This window comes from Balaenoptera physalus (assembly GCF_965194825.1).
Source record: "Balaenoptera physalus genome assembly, chromosome: 2".
Taxonomy (NCBI): Eukaryota; Metazoa; Chordata; class Mammalia; order Artiodactyla; family Balaenopteridae; genus Balaenoptera; species Balaenoptera physalus.
In genome coordinates this window covers 74,201,707-74,217,292 of record NC_138883.1, presented here as the reverse complement: position 1 = coordinate 74,217,292, position 15,586 = coordinate 74,201,707, and the positions used below count along the sequence as shown (strand labels likewise).

Here is a 15,586-nt window from a genome sequence, read left to right as displayed (position 1 = left end):
ATCAAGAAAAGAAGGAGCTGGGCTCCAGAGAGACCAGCTTGTCCAAAGGCCTGAGAGGAACTGAGGTGAACTCAGTGTGGCTAAAGAATGGAAGTAATCAGGAGATCTGACCGCAGAAGAGCCTAGGAGGCAGGTGAAGGCTGGTCACAAAGGACCTCATGAACCAAATTAAGGGAGTGTGAATTTTAACCTACAGGCACCGAGCAGCCATTAATGTGTTTTAAGGTGCCGGTGTGTGTGTGTTTGTGGTGGGGGTGAGGTGGGGGGGTGGTTATATTATCTGATTTTATAGAATTGGTGGTATAACCAGTCATTCTTGGGAAAAGTGACATTGAGTTTTCAGATTCATTTGCAGAGGAGATTCTAGATTTGTGGTCACAGGTAGGGAATGAAGGGAACGCCCCAGAGAAGCTGAGAATTAGACATGAGAAAGGGGAGGGGGCTCAGGAGAAAGGCAGCCAACCACATTTCTATTCATCTGTAGATTCCACCTTCAAAAGGTCCCGCCTCCTCCCTACTTCCCCATTCTCTCTTTAACGTCATGAGGCAAGGCCCCTTCTCATGCCTGGATAATTGCAATAGCACCTTAACTAGTCTTCCATCTGTTCATCTCACCAAATGACTGGCAGACTCAATTTTCTAAAGTACCACTTCTAACATATCTGTCATTCATAGAAACTTCCAGGGCTCCATGTTGTCTCGGAGACAAAGCCTGAATTCTTCTGACTGGCACTTAAAGACACTTCATAAACTGGCCCCAGATTGTCCCAACTTAGCCCTTCACAACCTCCCACCTCCAGATCTGACTGGTCTCCCAACAGTACCCTCACCCCAGGCTGGGCTTTCCCACCTCTTCTTTTTTTTTTTTTTTTTTAACTATTCCACTATTAATAGAGAAATTGCCAGCAATATATCCAGGAATCACTTAAAAATATCATTAGGGACTTCCCTGGTGGTGCAGTGGTTAAGAATCCACCTGCCAATGAAAGGGATACGGGTTCAATCCCTGGTCCGGGAAGATCCCACATGCCACGGAGCAACTAAGCCCGTGCACCACAACTACTGAGCCTGTGCTCTGCAACTACTGAGCCCACGTGCCGCAACTACTGATGCCCGCGGGCTCTAGGGCCCACGTGCCACAACTACTGAGCCCGCGTGCTGCAACTACTGAAGCTCATGTGCCTAGAGCCCGTGCTCCGCAAAAAGAGAAGCCACCACAATGAGAAGCCTACACACCACAACAAAGAGTAGCCCCCGATCGCCACAACTAGAGAAAGCCCGTGCACAGCAACAAAGACCCAACACAGCCAAAAATAAAAATAAAATAAAATAAAATATATTTTTAAAAAATTAAAATAAAAAAAATATCATTAACTTGTGAAGTCCACAATGATTTATAATGTACTTACACATACTTTGCTTCAGTAGATTCTCAAAACTGAGTAGCGAAATTATATTTTTCCCATTTTCAAATGTGGAAATTCAAGTTTTTAAAGGCCTAGCTGGCTCTGATTAAATATTCAGTAATACCACAATATATATAAATAACAAAAATGTTGACGGAATGGATGAGATCCTCTGATGATTCTTTCTAACGTGCATTTAGAAAAAATTTTTTTTTCTTTCTTTATTTTTTGGCTGTGTTGGGTCTTCATTGCTGTGCGCGGGCTTTCTCTAGTCGCGGTGAGCCGGGGCTACTCTTTGTTGCAGTGCACCGGCTTCTCATTGCGGTGGCTTCTCCTGTTGCGGAGCATGGGCTCTAGGTGTGCAGCCTTCAGTAGCTGTGGCACGTGGGCTCAGTAGTTGTGGCTCGCGGGCTCTAGAGTGCAGGCTCAGTAGTTGTTGCGCACGGGCTCTGTTGCTCCGCGGCATGTGGGATCTTCCTGAACCAGAGCTCGAACCCGTGTCCCCTGCATTGGCAGGCGGATTCTTAACCACTGTGCCAACAGGGAATTCCCTCTAATGTGCATTTTTTAAATAATTAATTAATTAATTAATTTTTATTTTTGGCTGTGTTGGGTCTTCGTTTCTGTGCGAGGGCTTTCTCTAGTTGCGGCAAGCGGGGGCCACTCTTCATCGCGGTGCGCAGGCCTCTCACTATCGCGGCCTCTCTTGTTGCGGAGCACAGTCTCCAGACGCGCAGGCTCAGTAGTTGTGGCTCACGGGCCTAGTTGCTCCGCGGCATGTGGGATCCTCCCAGACCAGGGCTCAAATCCGTGTCCCCTGCATTGGCAGGCAGATTCTCAACCACTGCGCCACCAGGGAAGCCCTAATGTGCATTTTTTAATTGAAGTATAATTGATTTACAATGTCATGTTAGTTTCAGGCATACAGCACAGTGATTCAGATATCTATCTATCTATATTCTTTTTCAAATTCTTTTCCCTTATACGTTAATACAAAATATTGAGTATAATTCCTTGTGCTATACAGTAAGTCCTTGTTGTTATCTATTTTATATATAGTAGTATCAGTGGCTCTTCTACGAAAGTACTTTTTGATTCAGCAGGGCTGCTCCTGAAACACAAACAAAACTTTGTTGAAACTATGCAAGTACAGAAATAACACCCAAAATCTCCTACCCAATCACATTAACTATTTTCAATTCTCAGCTTCTTTCCAAGGTGTGTGTGTGTTTCTATTATATATATACATACAAGAATACATATATGGTATACATATAGGGCTGCTGTGGGTACATACAATATGTACATAATCTTATGTTCTAGCCATTAGAATTCCATATTTCTGCAATCTTAGATTTTATCATTTTTATGATGGCAGATGTTCCACTACTATCTATAAAATGGAGAAAATAATATTGCCCATCTTATGGGTTTACTATGAGAATTAAACAAGTTAAAACAGAGACACTCAAACTTGACCATGTTGCAGAATACATGGAAGGCTTATTAAAATAAAGCATCTTAGGCCTTGGCCTCAGAAATTCTGATTCAGTAGGACAGGGTGGGGTACCTGAATCTGCATTCCAGATGCTACTAGATCAAGGACCACACTTTGAAAAACCACTGAATTTATACATGTAAAGTGTTCAGAATAATGCCTCGCATATAGTAAGCACTCAATAAATGGAGCTATTTGCTATTTCTGTGATAATATATGAAAATTTACTTGTTTGATATTTGGATTGCTTATAGTTTTATAACACCTTTATTGAGACAATTCATATACCATAAAATTCACCTTTTTACAGTGTACAATTCAGTCATTTTTAGTATATTCAGAGTTGTGTAACCATCACCACTACCTAATTTTAGAACATTTTCATCACCTCAAAAAGAAACCCCCTTCCATTAACAATCACTCTCTAACCCCTTGTTTGCAGTTTTTTGAACTTATAAATAATGTCTCTGTAAACATTATATATATATATATATATATATATATATATGGCTTCTTTTCTTTTTTTGAAAGATTTTGTCAGAATAAATTCTAAGAAATAGATTTCTGAGTCAATGATTATGAGTATTTTTACATATAGCGTGATGGTTAATTTTATGTGTAAACCTGACTGAGTCATGAAGTGCCCAGATAGTTGGTTAAACGTTATTTCTGTCCATGATTTCAAACTATATTACAAAACTATAGTTATCAAAACAATATCATATTGGCATAAAAACAAACACATAGATCAATGGGACAGAATAGAGAGCCTAGAAATAAACCCACACATGTATGGCCAATTAATTTACTACAGAGGAGCTAAGAATATGCAATTGGGAAAGAACAGTCTCTTCAATAAATGGTGTTGCAAAAACTGAACAGCTACATGCAAAAGAATGAAACTAGACCCCTATCTTACACTATACACAAAATTAACTCAAAATGGATTAAAGACTTGAATGGAAGACCTGAAACTTTAAAACTCCTAGAAGAAAACATAGGCGGTAAGCTCCTTAACAGCAGTCTTGACAATGATTGTTTTTGGATCTGACAGCAAAAGCAAAGGCAACAAAACAAAAATAAACAAGTGGGGCTACATCATGCTAAAAAGCTTCTGCACAGCAAAGGAAACCATCAACAAAATGAAACGGCAACCTACGGAATGGGAGAAAATATATGCAAATCATATATCTGATAAGTGGTTGATATCCAAAATATATAAAGAACTCATACAACTTAAATAGCAAAAGAATTACCTGATTAAAAAATGGGCAGAGGATCTGAATAGGTCACAAATTTATGTTGAAATGGAAATTTTTCATAATACAAATCCTGATAAACGGTATAAAAACTATTGGTTAATTGACTGAGTAGGCTGTCAAGGCACACTGAGCTTCCATGCTGGGCCTGAAACAGCAAATAAATGCTTGAGGCAGAGGCATGAGGACTGGATACCTGGGCCCTGCCTTTTTCTTCCTGAATCCAGCAAAAGATTTAGAAACCAGGATTTTCCCACCCTGGTTGCCGAGATATGGGAGTTATTCCTTGTTTAATTCCAGAAGACCACTCCAAGTCAGGAAATCTGATTTCTAGTCCTAGCTCTGCTCGACAGTTGCAGGTAAAATTCAAGACCATCATTTCCCCTTGCAGTGCTTACTTCCCAAGGCAGACGATAGGAACAATTAATACCCATCCAACTGACTTCATCAGCCTGTGAGAAGCAGGAGTGAGCTGACATATTTGCAAGTATTGGGGAAAGATGAGACAGAGCATAATGAAATACTATATATGCACAGGCTGGGTTTAAACCAAGCTCTGCAGGGACCTGTGTGACCAGGGGCAAGTCACGTAAATCTGAACTGGCTTCATTTGTTAAACGTCCCTCTCTTCATGTCGCCGAACTAGTAGGAAGTGTTGGGGCTGCAGCTGGGGGCGTCTCTTCGCAGCGCCCCCAGGTGCGTACGAGGCGCGTGTGTCCTTACCGTCCGTGTCTAAACTGGCTCTGGGCTTCTCTGGCCCAACTCTCCTATTTATAGATGAAAAAAGCTCAGAGATCGAATGACTTCTCCACGATCACACAAGGGCCTTGGGGTCTGTGAGGAATCTAGCGCGGCCCGCGTTGGAACAGCAGCGAGCAATGGCGGCTTCATAACGTGGCCACCTTCTCAGAGAGAGGCCGAGGCCCGTCACCTAGCGGCGGGTTCAGGCAATGCAAGAGAAGCCTCTTGAAAAAGACTCCGGGTACTGCGGCGTCCAGGAGCCAATATGTTCTCAGTTCGCTCAGTTAACTCCTTTTTTCCATTGGGTCTTTCTAACTGTCAATCAATCAGTTGCCGAGTTTTTACTGGCTTAGCTCCAATCATTCTACTCAATTTACTAATCACATGCTTCTTTCCAATAGCATCTTTACGTCGTTAAAGCTCCTCCTAAGTCTGACGAATTTAGCCAGTTCTTCTATTCCATTGGCTGGACCCGGCCCCTCCTCTCGTATATCCTGTTCGGGGCGGAAGTGAGAGAGCCCTTATTCCTATTGGCTTAGGTTTGCAAGCGGCGGCGGCCTCTCAAGTCTATCAAGACAACGTCCGCTCTCAGGAAGTACAGTTCCGGAAGGGGCGGGCTTTGTGAAGATGGCGGCGCCGGTGAGTGTAGCGTGTTTGCTTCCTCGGCTTGGTATTGTGGACGTTTCCTTTCTCCTCAGTGCCTCGAGGCAAATTATTGGGGCGAGGGAAGGGTGGTGATGGAAATAACTCCAGGGAGGCGCCCTCCTTGAAACAGCGGGGCAAAAGCAGTAGTAGGGAGACGGGGCTGGAGTTACCGCTCCTTTCCAGTGACCTGAGAGGCCGGCCGGCTCTGAGGCGAGGCTGTATGTGCACCGGAGTGGGAAGGCAGGAAGTCCAGGGTGTTTGAGGGAGAGAGGGGGTTTTCCACCTCACACGTTCCGTCTTATAATCCTGAGGAAAGCATGATTTTTGTTTACTCTCCCTTCCATAGGAGGTGCTGGAGTCAGACCTGCCAAATGCCGTGGCACTTTTGAAAAACCTCCAGGAGCAGGTGAGTAATGGCACCCCTTTGGAATAGATTAGTCACGAATCGGCTTTGACTTTGTTTGCCGCACCTCTAAACTTTGGTGATTTGGGGGCATATATTTGAATGACCAGATACAGTAAGAGCAAAATGATATAATGAAAACCTTTTCAGGCCACAATTTAGAGTAATTGATTTCTCCGTCCAAAGGAATATAGAAAACTCCAGAAAGAAAGCATCTGAATCAATTTTCTTTATTCTTATAGCTAAGGAAACCGATGCCAAAAAAGGTGACACGATGTGCCCTTTGGGTGCCTAGCTCATATACGTTTATGTAGTTCTATGCATTGCAAATTCAACTGGTACAAAGCTACGATGCCCCCATCACCACTGTCTCAGTCCCCATCCCCTCCCGCTGGTTTTGTAAGATGGTCTCTTTAGCTTTAAGAAGAGGTGGAAAGGTTTTTCTGTCTTTTAAAGAAGTATCAGAAACCATCTCTCCTATACTTTCCCAGAACTGAAAAGATAGTGGTGTACTTTAGGCAGTGTTTCAGATAATTTTTAGGTGGCATTGTTTAGGTTTTGCACTTCACAGCTCACAGAGATAACTTGATGTATTCTAATCAGTGGTTTTATTTGGATTAATTTCAGGTGATGGCTGTCACTGCACAGGTGCAAGCTCTGACCAAAAAAGTTCAAGCTAAAGCCTATCCTACAGAGAAGGTAGGACATAAATGAAGAGTAAGCACCCCTTGACTTGATGTTCTCAACAGTTCTTTCCATCGTAGACTTATTGAGTGTCTTGTATGTCCTTAGTGCTGGAGCTTTGAAGATGAATAAGATCCAGTTTCTGTGCTGAAGTCTAGTAGAGAAGGCAGGTGAAAGCAATAGGTATAAGCAGTAGCAGTCATGATGAGCAGCTGTGCGAGCTGAGGAGCAAGATTAAATAAATATCACGGAGCAAAGGGAATTAGGGGAGGCATCTCAGAGAGGTAACAGGATTGTGAGGAATAAATAGGAGTCAGAGGGATAGAAAGAAACAGCATGTGCAAAGGCACAAAGACCTAAAAGCATGGTGATATTCAGGGAAAGGAGGTAAGTCATGTAGTGTGCTTGGGTGTGCATTTTGTTTGTGTGTTGGGGGCAGAAAAGTAGTCACTCTGTGTGAAGAGCCATGTAGGCCAACTGTATTTCATTTAATATAAAATGCTGTTAATTGGGGACATATCACTGACTTTATATACTGAGCATACAATGTTGCTTGTTAATCTATGACATAATGCTAAGATACCATTGATTTAAAGATGTATCCTGACTTCAGAGATGTTAAAATATAAAAATGATGCGTATAATATGGTAGTTTTCAAATTAAGGTCTTATAGAACCTTCTCAGGGACCATTGAGTGTGGGGCAGTATAGAAGGAGGTCTCTGGGGACTTCCCTGGCGGTCCAGTGGTTAAGACTTTGCCTTCCAGTACAGGGGGTGTGGGTTCGATCCCTGGTCAGGGAGCTAAGGTCCCACATGCCTCGCGGCCAAAAAACCAAAACATAAAACAGAAGTTTATTGTAACAAATTCAATAAAGACTTTAAAAATGGATCACTTCCAAAAAATTATTTAAAAAAGAAAAAAAGAAGGTCGTCTCTGGATCCCTCATACTTACTTGAGCTGGAAAACTTGGGTGTTACCTGTTTTATGTATTGAGCTTTCGTCCTAAGATATCATTTAAGCAAAACGTCCTGTAGGTCAACAGAAATACGAAAATCATTATAGTAGGTTAATAAAAATCATTGAAGGATTTTTAAGCATGAGATTTACAGCGGATTTGTGTTTTAAAAAGATAGCTAGGGCTTCCCTGGTGGCGCAGTGGTTGAGAGTCTGCCTGCTAGTGCAGGGGACACAGGTTCGAGCCCTGGTCCGGCAGGATCCGACGTGCCGCAGAGCAACTGGGCCCGTGAGCCACAGCTACTGAGCCTGCGTGTCTGGAGCCTGTGCTCCGCAACAAGAGAGGCCGCGATAGTGAGAGGCCCGCGCACCGCGATGAAGAGTGGCCCCCACCTGCCACAGCTGGAGAAAGCCCTCGCACAGAAACGAAGACCCAACACAGCCATAAGTAAATAAATTTAAAAAAAAAAAAGATAGCTAAACGAATTTTTTTTTAATTTTTAATTTATTTTTGGCCACGTTGGGTCTTCATTGTTGCGTGCGGGCTTTCTCTAGTTGGGGCAAGTGGGGGCTACTCTTCGTTGCAGTGCGAGGGCTTTTCATTGCGGTGGCTTCTCTTGTTGCAGAGCACAGGCTCTAGGCATGCAGGCTTCAGTAGTTGTGGCTCGTGGGCTCTAGAGCGCAGGCTCAGTAGTTGTGGCGCACGGGCTTAGTTGCTCCGCGGCATGTGGGATCTTCCCAGACCAGGGCTCGAACCCGTGTCCGCTGCATTGGCAGGCGGATTCTTTTTTTTTTTTTTTTTAATAAATTTATTTATTTATTTTTATTTTTAGCTGCACTGGATCTTCGTTGCCGCTCACGGGCTTTCTCTAGTTGCGTCGAGCGGGGGCTACTGTTCGTAGTGGTGCGCAGGCTTCTTTCTCATTGCGGTGGCTTCTCTTGTTGTGGAGCACCGGCTCTAGGCACGCGGGCTTCAGTAGTTGCAGCACGCAGGCTCAGTAGTTGTGGCTCACGGGCTCTAGAGCGCAGGCTCAGTAGTTGTGGCGCACAGGCTTAGTTGCTCCGTGGCATGTGGGATCTTCCTGGACCAGGGCTCGAACCCGTGTCCCCTGCACTGGCAGGCGGATTCTTAACCACTGCGCCACCAGGGAAGCCCCTAATACACTTTTAATTTTAGAAAGTTTAGAAGATACATAAAATCACAAAAAAGAGAATTAAAAATCAGTGTAATCACCATTCTGAGATAATCACTGGGGTACATTTTTTATTTTGTTGATTGTAAAAGTAATATATGCTTGATGGAAAACCACTTTTTCAGTCCAAGCACTCCATTTCTTTTCCTCATCTCGATCCTCAGGGGTAGCAGTTGTTAATTATGTTATTTTCAGACATTTTTCTCTGCATATAGAATGTGTGTATAATACTTCTCACCTCCCCCCCTTAATTGGAACCACATTATTCACACTTTCTATACAGTGTAGAAAGTGTGTTGACATAGATAAGTCCATGTCAGTATGTACAGGTCATTGTTTTTACCTATATCATATAATTCCATTGTATGGGGATAAAATCAGTGATTGTTTTGGTTAAATTAATTTAAAATTCATTACTGTATGGAGACATTTTTGATTGTCACAACTTGGGGGGTGGCATCAATGGTTGGAGGCCAGGGATGCTGTTGAACATCCTTCAGTGCCCAGACAGCGCTACACAGCAAAGAGTTATCTGTCCCCCAAATGTCAATAGCTCTGAGTTTGAGAAACCTTGCTATAGTCATTTTGGGGGATACTTTATTGATTTTCCTGCTCTTATTGTCATACAGTAATTCTCTGAGCTGCGCTTCTGTTGTGTTAGCATAATTTTCTCTGTGGCCATTTTAGGTGCAGCCACTTCCTTGAGACTACTCCAGATACCTTATGTGAACTGCATGGAAAAAAACTTGAACTTGGAAAAAAATTATTCTGTTCTCCCTAGACTCTCCTCCTTATTCTGTGGTTAAAACTGAATTTGCATCTCTTACTGTTTGATTCAACTCAGGGTCTCAGCCTTTTGGAAGTGAAAGATCAGCTGTTGCTAATGTACCTTATGGATCTGAGCCATCTCATTCTGGACAAAGCCTCAGGAGGGTCTCTTCAGGGACATCCTGCAGTTTTGAGACTGGTGGAGATTCGCACGGTATGAGGCATTTGTCATCTTAGAGTTCTGCGTTTCTATATCCTGAACTCCAGGACTGTGACACAATAGCTCTCATTTAAGTGGGTGTTCTCAGGTTTAAGGGAGGAAACCAAATGAAAAAAAGCATTTTTGTCTTCATTTGCTCTACTTTGTGCATATTTTAGGTGCTTTATCTGGCAACTTAACATAGGGACTTTTGGTGTATGCTTAATTTTGAGGAGGACATGTAATCCTATTTAACCACATTATAGGTTTTGGAAAAGCTTCGTCCTTTGGACCAAAAACTGAAGTATCAAATTGACAAACTGGTGAAGACGGCAGTGACAGGCAGCCTCAGTAAGTGGGGGAAGCTGTAAGGTTATGTGTGGCCGTTCACAAAGTTCCAGATCTTGTAAAATCTCTTGGGTCTTTTATTTTAGGTGAGAGTGACCCACTCCGTTTTAAGCCTCATCCCAGCAATATGATGAGCAAGGTAAGAGGTTGCATTATCCTGATTTTCCTGAGGAATCTAAGCCTGAATGAGCCTTGTAATGCTCCTGGATCTCCTGGGATTCTCTTATGACCGTTGATTCCCAGCTTGTGCCTTAGAATGTTGAATGTGAGCTTCCCCTTTCTCCCTCTTGTTTGTATTCCCACCTTCCCAGAGTACTTCAGCTTTGGATTTTCTTAGCGCTTGTTTGACTAACGCTTCCTAAGTTTGTGGACATTATGTTCCTTTTGTAGTTGAGCTCTGGGGATGAGGAGGAAGATGAAGCAGAGGAAGGCCAGTCTGGGGCTTCAGGGATGAAATCTGGAAAAGGGACGGCTAAGAAATATGTTCCACCACGCTTGGTTCCAGTGCATTATGGTATGAACTGTGGCTGCTGCTTCCTCAGCATGAATTGTGTTTCTCTTCTCTGTTCTGGGATAACCCCTGCTGATTTTTATCACATAGATGAAACAGAAGCTGAGCGGGAGAAGAAGCGCCTAGAACGAGCCAAGAGACGGGCATTGAGCAGCTCTGTCATTCGTGAGCTAAAGGAGCAGTACTCAGATGCCCCAGAGGAAATCCGTGATGCTCGGCATTCTCATGTTACTCGACAGAGCCAGGAGGATCAGCACAGGTCCGAGTCCTTGCAGTTAGAAATTGTTTGCTATGCTGTAGAGACCTGTCCTTTTGCTTTGAATGACGATGATTAAGTCTAATTCCAAGAGAACCCACATTATCTAGAAAGTGGAGTGCAAAATTTGGTGTGACGGTTTCTAAGAGTTAGGGTTTTGAAGTACAGAATAGGAACTGGCGGGGGAAATGTCTTTTTTTTTCCCCCCAACTGTTCAGGCTGAGCAAGTGCTACATGGAGAAGAATATATGCAGTTCCACCTAGTAGGATTTTAAAGTTCTGTATTTCACTCTCACTGCTCTTTATTTTCTGCAGAAGGCAAGAAAGTCACGTTTTTACAATGGCATGGAGAGTGCTAGATAAGTTCAGGGAAGAAAAGTAGAAAAGCAATTATAAGTTGAACACAGACGCATCAACTTTGCCCAGGTGTTCATCTCTACAGTTGGTAGATTTGAGTGAGAAGGTTCGTGTAGAGGATCCTGTTTATGGAGCTGGAATATAAAGAATTTTCTGATATAGTTTAAGTATTCCTGTGGATGGGCTGTGAGTTCATCTCTGGGGAGGAGGGAAGCTCTAGTGCAAAGAACATTTCACTGAGTATTAAGCATTGAGTGTTGAGCACACAGTATCACCTCACTAAATACTGTAGTGACTTGCTATGAAATTTCTTGAGAACTGTCTGAACGAGGGGTGAGTAAACACCTGGGCCCAGGTTCTTGGCTGCAACTTTCTGCCTCTATGTACTGAGCATGCTGCAAGTGGTGTCTGTGTTTCTCTGGCAGGATTAACTATGAGGAGAGCATGATGGTGCGTTTAAGTGTCAGTAAGCGGGAGAAAGGACGGCGAAAACGAGCAAATGTCATGAGCTCACAAATTCATTCCCTCACGCACTTCAGTGACATCAGTGCTTTGACAGGAGGAGCCCCTCATCTTGATGAGGTGAGGTAGTGATACAGTGGTGGGAGGTGACCTTAATGCTGTCAGCTAAATGTATGTGGGCTTGTTGCCGTGAGGAACTTGGGAAGGGACACTAAACTTGGAAGCTCACTGCCATTCCTTCCCTTCGCCATGTGTCTCCAGGATCAGAATTCTACTAAGAAGCGGAAGAAGATAGCTAAGAAAGGTCAGAAGAAAAAAGGTTAGTGAATGGCTAGGACCTGGGTGAACAAGTGCAGGATGGGGTTTACGAATTGGGATGCCAACTCCAGATTTGCCATCCTGTAGGTCTTACCAACCTTTACAGTATCTCTTCCATACTGGGTGTTAATCTCTTTAGAGGTGGGCATTTATTTTTTTCTTTCCCAAGATGAAAATCAGCATCATTCACAAAAGAGATTTCTGGATTCTATTTCTGAAGCCCCCACAGCTCCTGTTCAGGTTTCCCTAAGTAAACTATAAAAATGTCACTTGAAGGAACCATTATCCCATTTCAGTTTCCATCCTGCTTCTAGTCTTTTGTCCTGGGAGGATACAGAGAGTATTGCCGAGGGAACCCACTCCTATCGAGCCCTTCTCTCTAGATGTCCTTTTTTTCTGTCCCTTTGGCTTTTCCCAACTCTCCTTTGCCTCATTCTTGGTTTCCCTTCCTTTCAGGTTTTCGGAGGCGGCGGTGATTATGGGTGTACATATTTAATTTATTTTTTGTCATCCTGGGATACTTCTAATTTCACTGTATGTAGGTTTTTTCCTCGGAATTCATTAATTATTTGCTCTGGACATGTGGAAAGATCTTTATTAATAAAATTGATTTTACTTACGAATTGAAGCCCCTTTTGCACATGTATTATGTGACTGGAATCACTGGGTGTGGGGTGTTTTTGGTGAGAGGGTGAAGGAAAAGGGAAGGATGAAGTTTTGGGGGGAATAAGAAAGTTTGGCTTTCATGGTTTTCTTTGATAATACATTTTCACTAGAAACTAGAAATTGGTTATTTAATCAAAAAATATTGAGAGATTAGAGTAGTATAATCCACTCTTTCATCCCCACGTTGCCCCAAGTTCCTGTATGATTTGTTATAATGATAATACAGATCATCTGAAATATATGGATTTTAAGGTTTATTAATATATCTTGCTGGCCACCAGGTGGCAATAGTGGCTCAGGAAACCTCCTTTGGTGCTTGACTATAATCAAAAGCTAGATAGAACCTTTTCTCATTACCAAGAGTTATTCTTGTCTCCACTTCTCTGAATGTTTTTCCTTTCTTTCTAAAATAGCATGGACGTAGGGCTGATCTTAGGTCAGTTATTGAGAGTTAGAGTTTATCTGGAGAGAACAGTAGAGTGAATGAGAGGAGTGTGAAGAATCAGTATAGTCTTGTGTTTTTCAGCCTCTTTGACCCTCTTTCAACAAAGTCTTCAGTTTACCAGTGAGCAAACGCCAGCCCTTTTACAAAGAGCTTGTGAAAGAATGCCAACAAGCAGGCAGACAGAAAATTCCTGAAGACCAAGAGAATGAAAACCCCTCAGTCATATCAGCCCAAGTCAGGAGACTGGTGGGAGTTACATATCTGAGATCTTGTATTCTGTTCAGAGAATGACTTCTGTTAGTGAGAGATCCCTCTGGCCTTGGATAATTTAGAAGGTGGAAAGAGGGACGGGAAGAGAGTTGAGTCTAGAAGTAATTCATTGGAGTTAATGATGTGTCATGGAGAGGGATATAATTTGGATCATTACATCAGTAAAACGTAGTTGATTATAAGTCCTATGAATTTGGACTTATATTGGTCTGCCCAGTTGGGGTGGGGGTCTGTTTTCAGTCAGCTGTAGCTTGGTAGAAAGTAGTTAAGAGAGAACCCAGTACTGTCTTCTGTTAACTCTGTGATTCTGGGCAAATCATGTGACATCTCTGGCCTTTAATTTTCCTCAGCTGAAAAATAAATGTATTAGACTGAATCTCTGAGATTTCCTCCAAACCAAAGAGCCTAGAGCTGTTTCTCACGGATGATAACCAAGATGCGCTTACTTCTGGGGCCTCTGACTTAGTCCCTGGCAGATCTGAGTGACCCTGATGTGCCCAGAGCCCTCATACTTCTATCTCCTTGAATGAATCTAAGCAAAGAGCCTCGAGAACATATTTAGAGATTCTTTTTCCTTTCTGGCTGAACTAACTGGACAAGCGGTTAGGACTACTACATTCTCTTTTTAGGACTAGCTATTGCATTTGCATCTAATTTATTAAGGATTTTTGGATTGTGGGAACTGCCAAGGAAAAGGAGATGCTCTTTTTTTAAAAAAGATCTTAACTTTGTGTTACATACTGAGCTAAGTGCTTTATACTTAATCCTTGCAAAATATGTTATCTCTATTTTACTAATGAGGACACTGAGAAACTTAGGTTATTTATTTGCCCAAGGTTACACAACTAATGAGTTAGAGAACCAGTGCTTGGGGAACACAGAGGATGGAGGACTGCCAAGTGTCCTGGGGTTCATGAACGTCTTCAGGATTTTGTTTTTCCTTTTTTTTTTCCCTTTAAAAATACATTGGTGGGTAGTTTATGACCTGTAGCTCTCCCCTCCTTATTGCACCATTTCTATTCAAGCCCTTGCCTTCAAAGAAACCACAAGTTCCAGACACTGTTCTGGCCTTTTTGTATTGTAGGAGTGAACTGAACAGACTAAAATCCCTGCCTTTGTGGACCTTAAATTAATTGAATCCAGTCTTTAATCTTAGGAAATCTTGTTATCCCTGGCCTTCTAGATGACAGGCGATATTTGAAAGAGATTTCCAACAAAAAATTGAGTAATTTTGAGAATATTTGCACCAGAGTCATCAAACAATGTTTAGAGTCCATTGTTGACAAAGTTTTGCGTGGATTCTCAACCTGTAAAACAGGCATAAGCTAGGTTACTGTGGTTGAAGCGAGGATGAGGGGTCCTGGAACTTCGAGTTCTCATGGCCCGCTTTCCCCAGGATTTCTGAGGAGCTCCTAGGAACCTTTAGAACTCCATAGAATGTAGTTTAAAAATCCCTTTTACAGTAGTAGGGCAGGGCAACTGAGAATTAAGATTTCAGAGTTTCTTTATGGCTGTTGTTTGTTATTCTTTCTCATTCCTACTCAGATTTAGTTCTCTGGTTGTTCAGACCACATGAATGTCAGATTTCTTCAGTGCAGTGCTAACAGCAGATCACTTCCAACGTTCACTAAGTAATGTATATCGTTAGTGCTCATGGGCACTTGTTCAGTTTTATCATGTGATGGTAAGGAGAGTCTTAGGATTTATTTTTACTTGTTTTAATTTATTTAATCTGTTATTATTAAAAATGTGAAGGATCCTTCCTCCCTGGAGGTACAACAAATACCACTGATCACATTTCTGTCTCCCCTCCATCTGCAGAGCTTCTGCATTCTCTCTGTCATTCTTTCTACCCCATCCCCCCACCCCCCAGGTCTGTTTGACTGGTGGGGGAACCCTTCCCTTTCCTTCTCAGAGCTTGGTGGCTCCCTGGGGGTTTCTAATGATGGTTGGGAGTTTCACCGGCAATGCTGGGAGGAAGCAGCTCAGTGAGGGGCGTCCATTGCCCCAGGGAGGGAGCTATACTCCAGCATCCCGTGGGGAAAGGAAATCACTTGGAAATGAAGAGAAAATCTTTTCTCCAGTACTGATAAGCCTTAGTATTGTCATCTGAGGGGGTGGGAAAAGGGTTTGATCAAGGCCTTTTTTGTCTCTGAAGCTTTGTTTTGTTATGATTTTATGAAAGATTGGGGAAATGTCTG

General features: G+C 42.7%; 1 protein-coding gene and 1 long non-coding RNA gene across 4 annotated transcripts; one reads left to right on the top strand and one right to left on the bottom strand.

The window, feature by feature from the left end:
• Positions 1-1,999: 1,999 nt before the first annotated feature.
• Positions 2,000-5,437, bottom strand: LOC309655477. The gene is made up of 2 exons (XR_014260851.1): positions 4,887-5,437; positions 2,000-2,517 (listed from the first exon to the last, which is right to left on the bottom strand). It is a non-coding gene; the product is annotated as an uncharacterized lncRNA (long non-coding RNA).
• Positions 5,438-5,479: 42 nt separating this feature from the next.
• Positions 5,480-12,632, top strand: NGDN (neuroguidin; the record flags this gene model as incomplete). Of its 3 annotated transcripts, XM_082450637.1 has the most annotated exons (11): positions 5,480-5,543; positions 5,896-5,955; positions 6,580-6,651; positions 9,630-9,767; positions 10,019-10,103; positions 10,187-10,239; positions 10,491-10,614; positions 10,702-10,870; positions 11,650-11,806; positions 11,948-12,005; positions 12,461-12,632. In XM_082450637.1, the coding sequence occupies exons 1-11, from the start codon at positions 5,532-5,534 to the stop codon at positions 12,478-12,480; spliced, it is 948 nt and encodes a 315-aa protein (XP_082306763.1). In that variant the 5' UTR covers positions 5,480-5,531. The 3 variants fall into 3 exon arrangements, with proteins under 3 accessions (XP_082306763.1, XP_082306765.1, XP_082306764.1); XM_082450639.1 differs by lacking the exon at positions 12,461-12,632 and having other exon boundaries at positions 5,495-5,543; positions 11,948-12,010; XM_082450638.1 differs by lacking the exons at positions 5,480-5,543; positions 5,896-5,955 and having other exon boundaries at positions 6,596-6,669.
• Between the last annotated feature and the right edge of the window lie 2,954 nt (positions 12,633-15,586).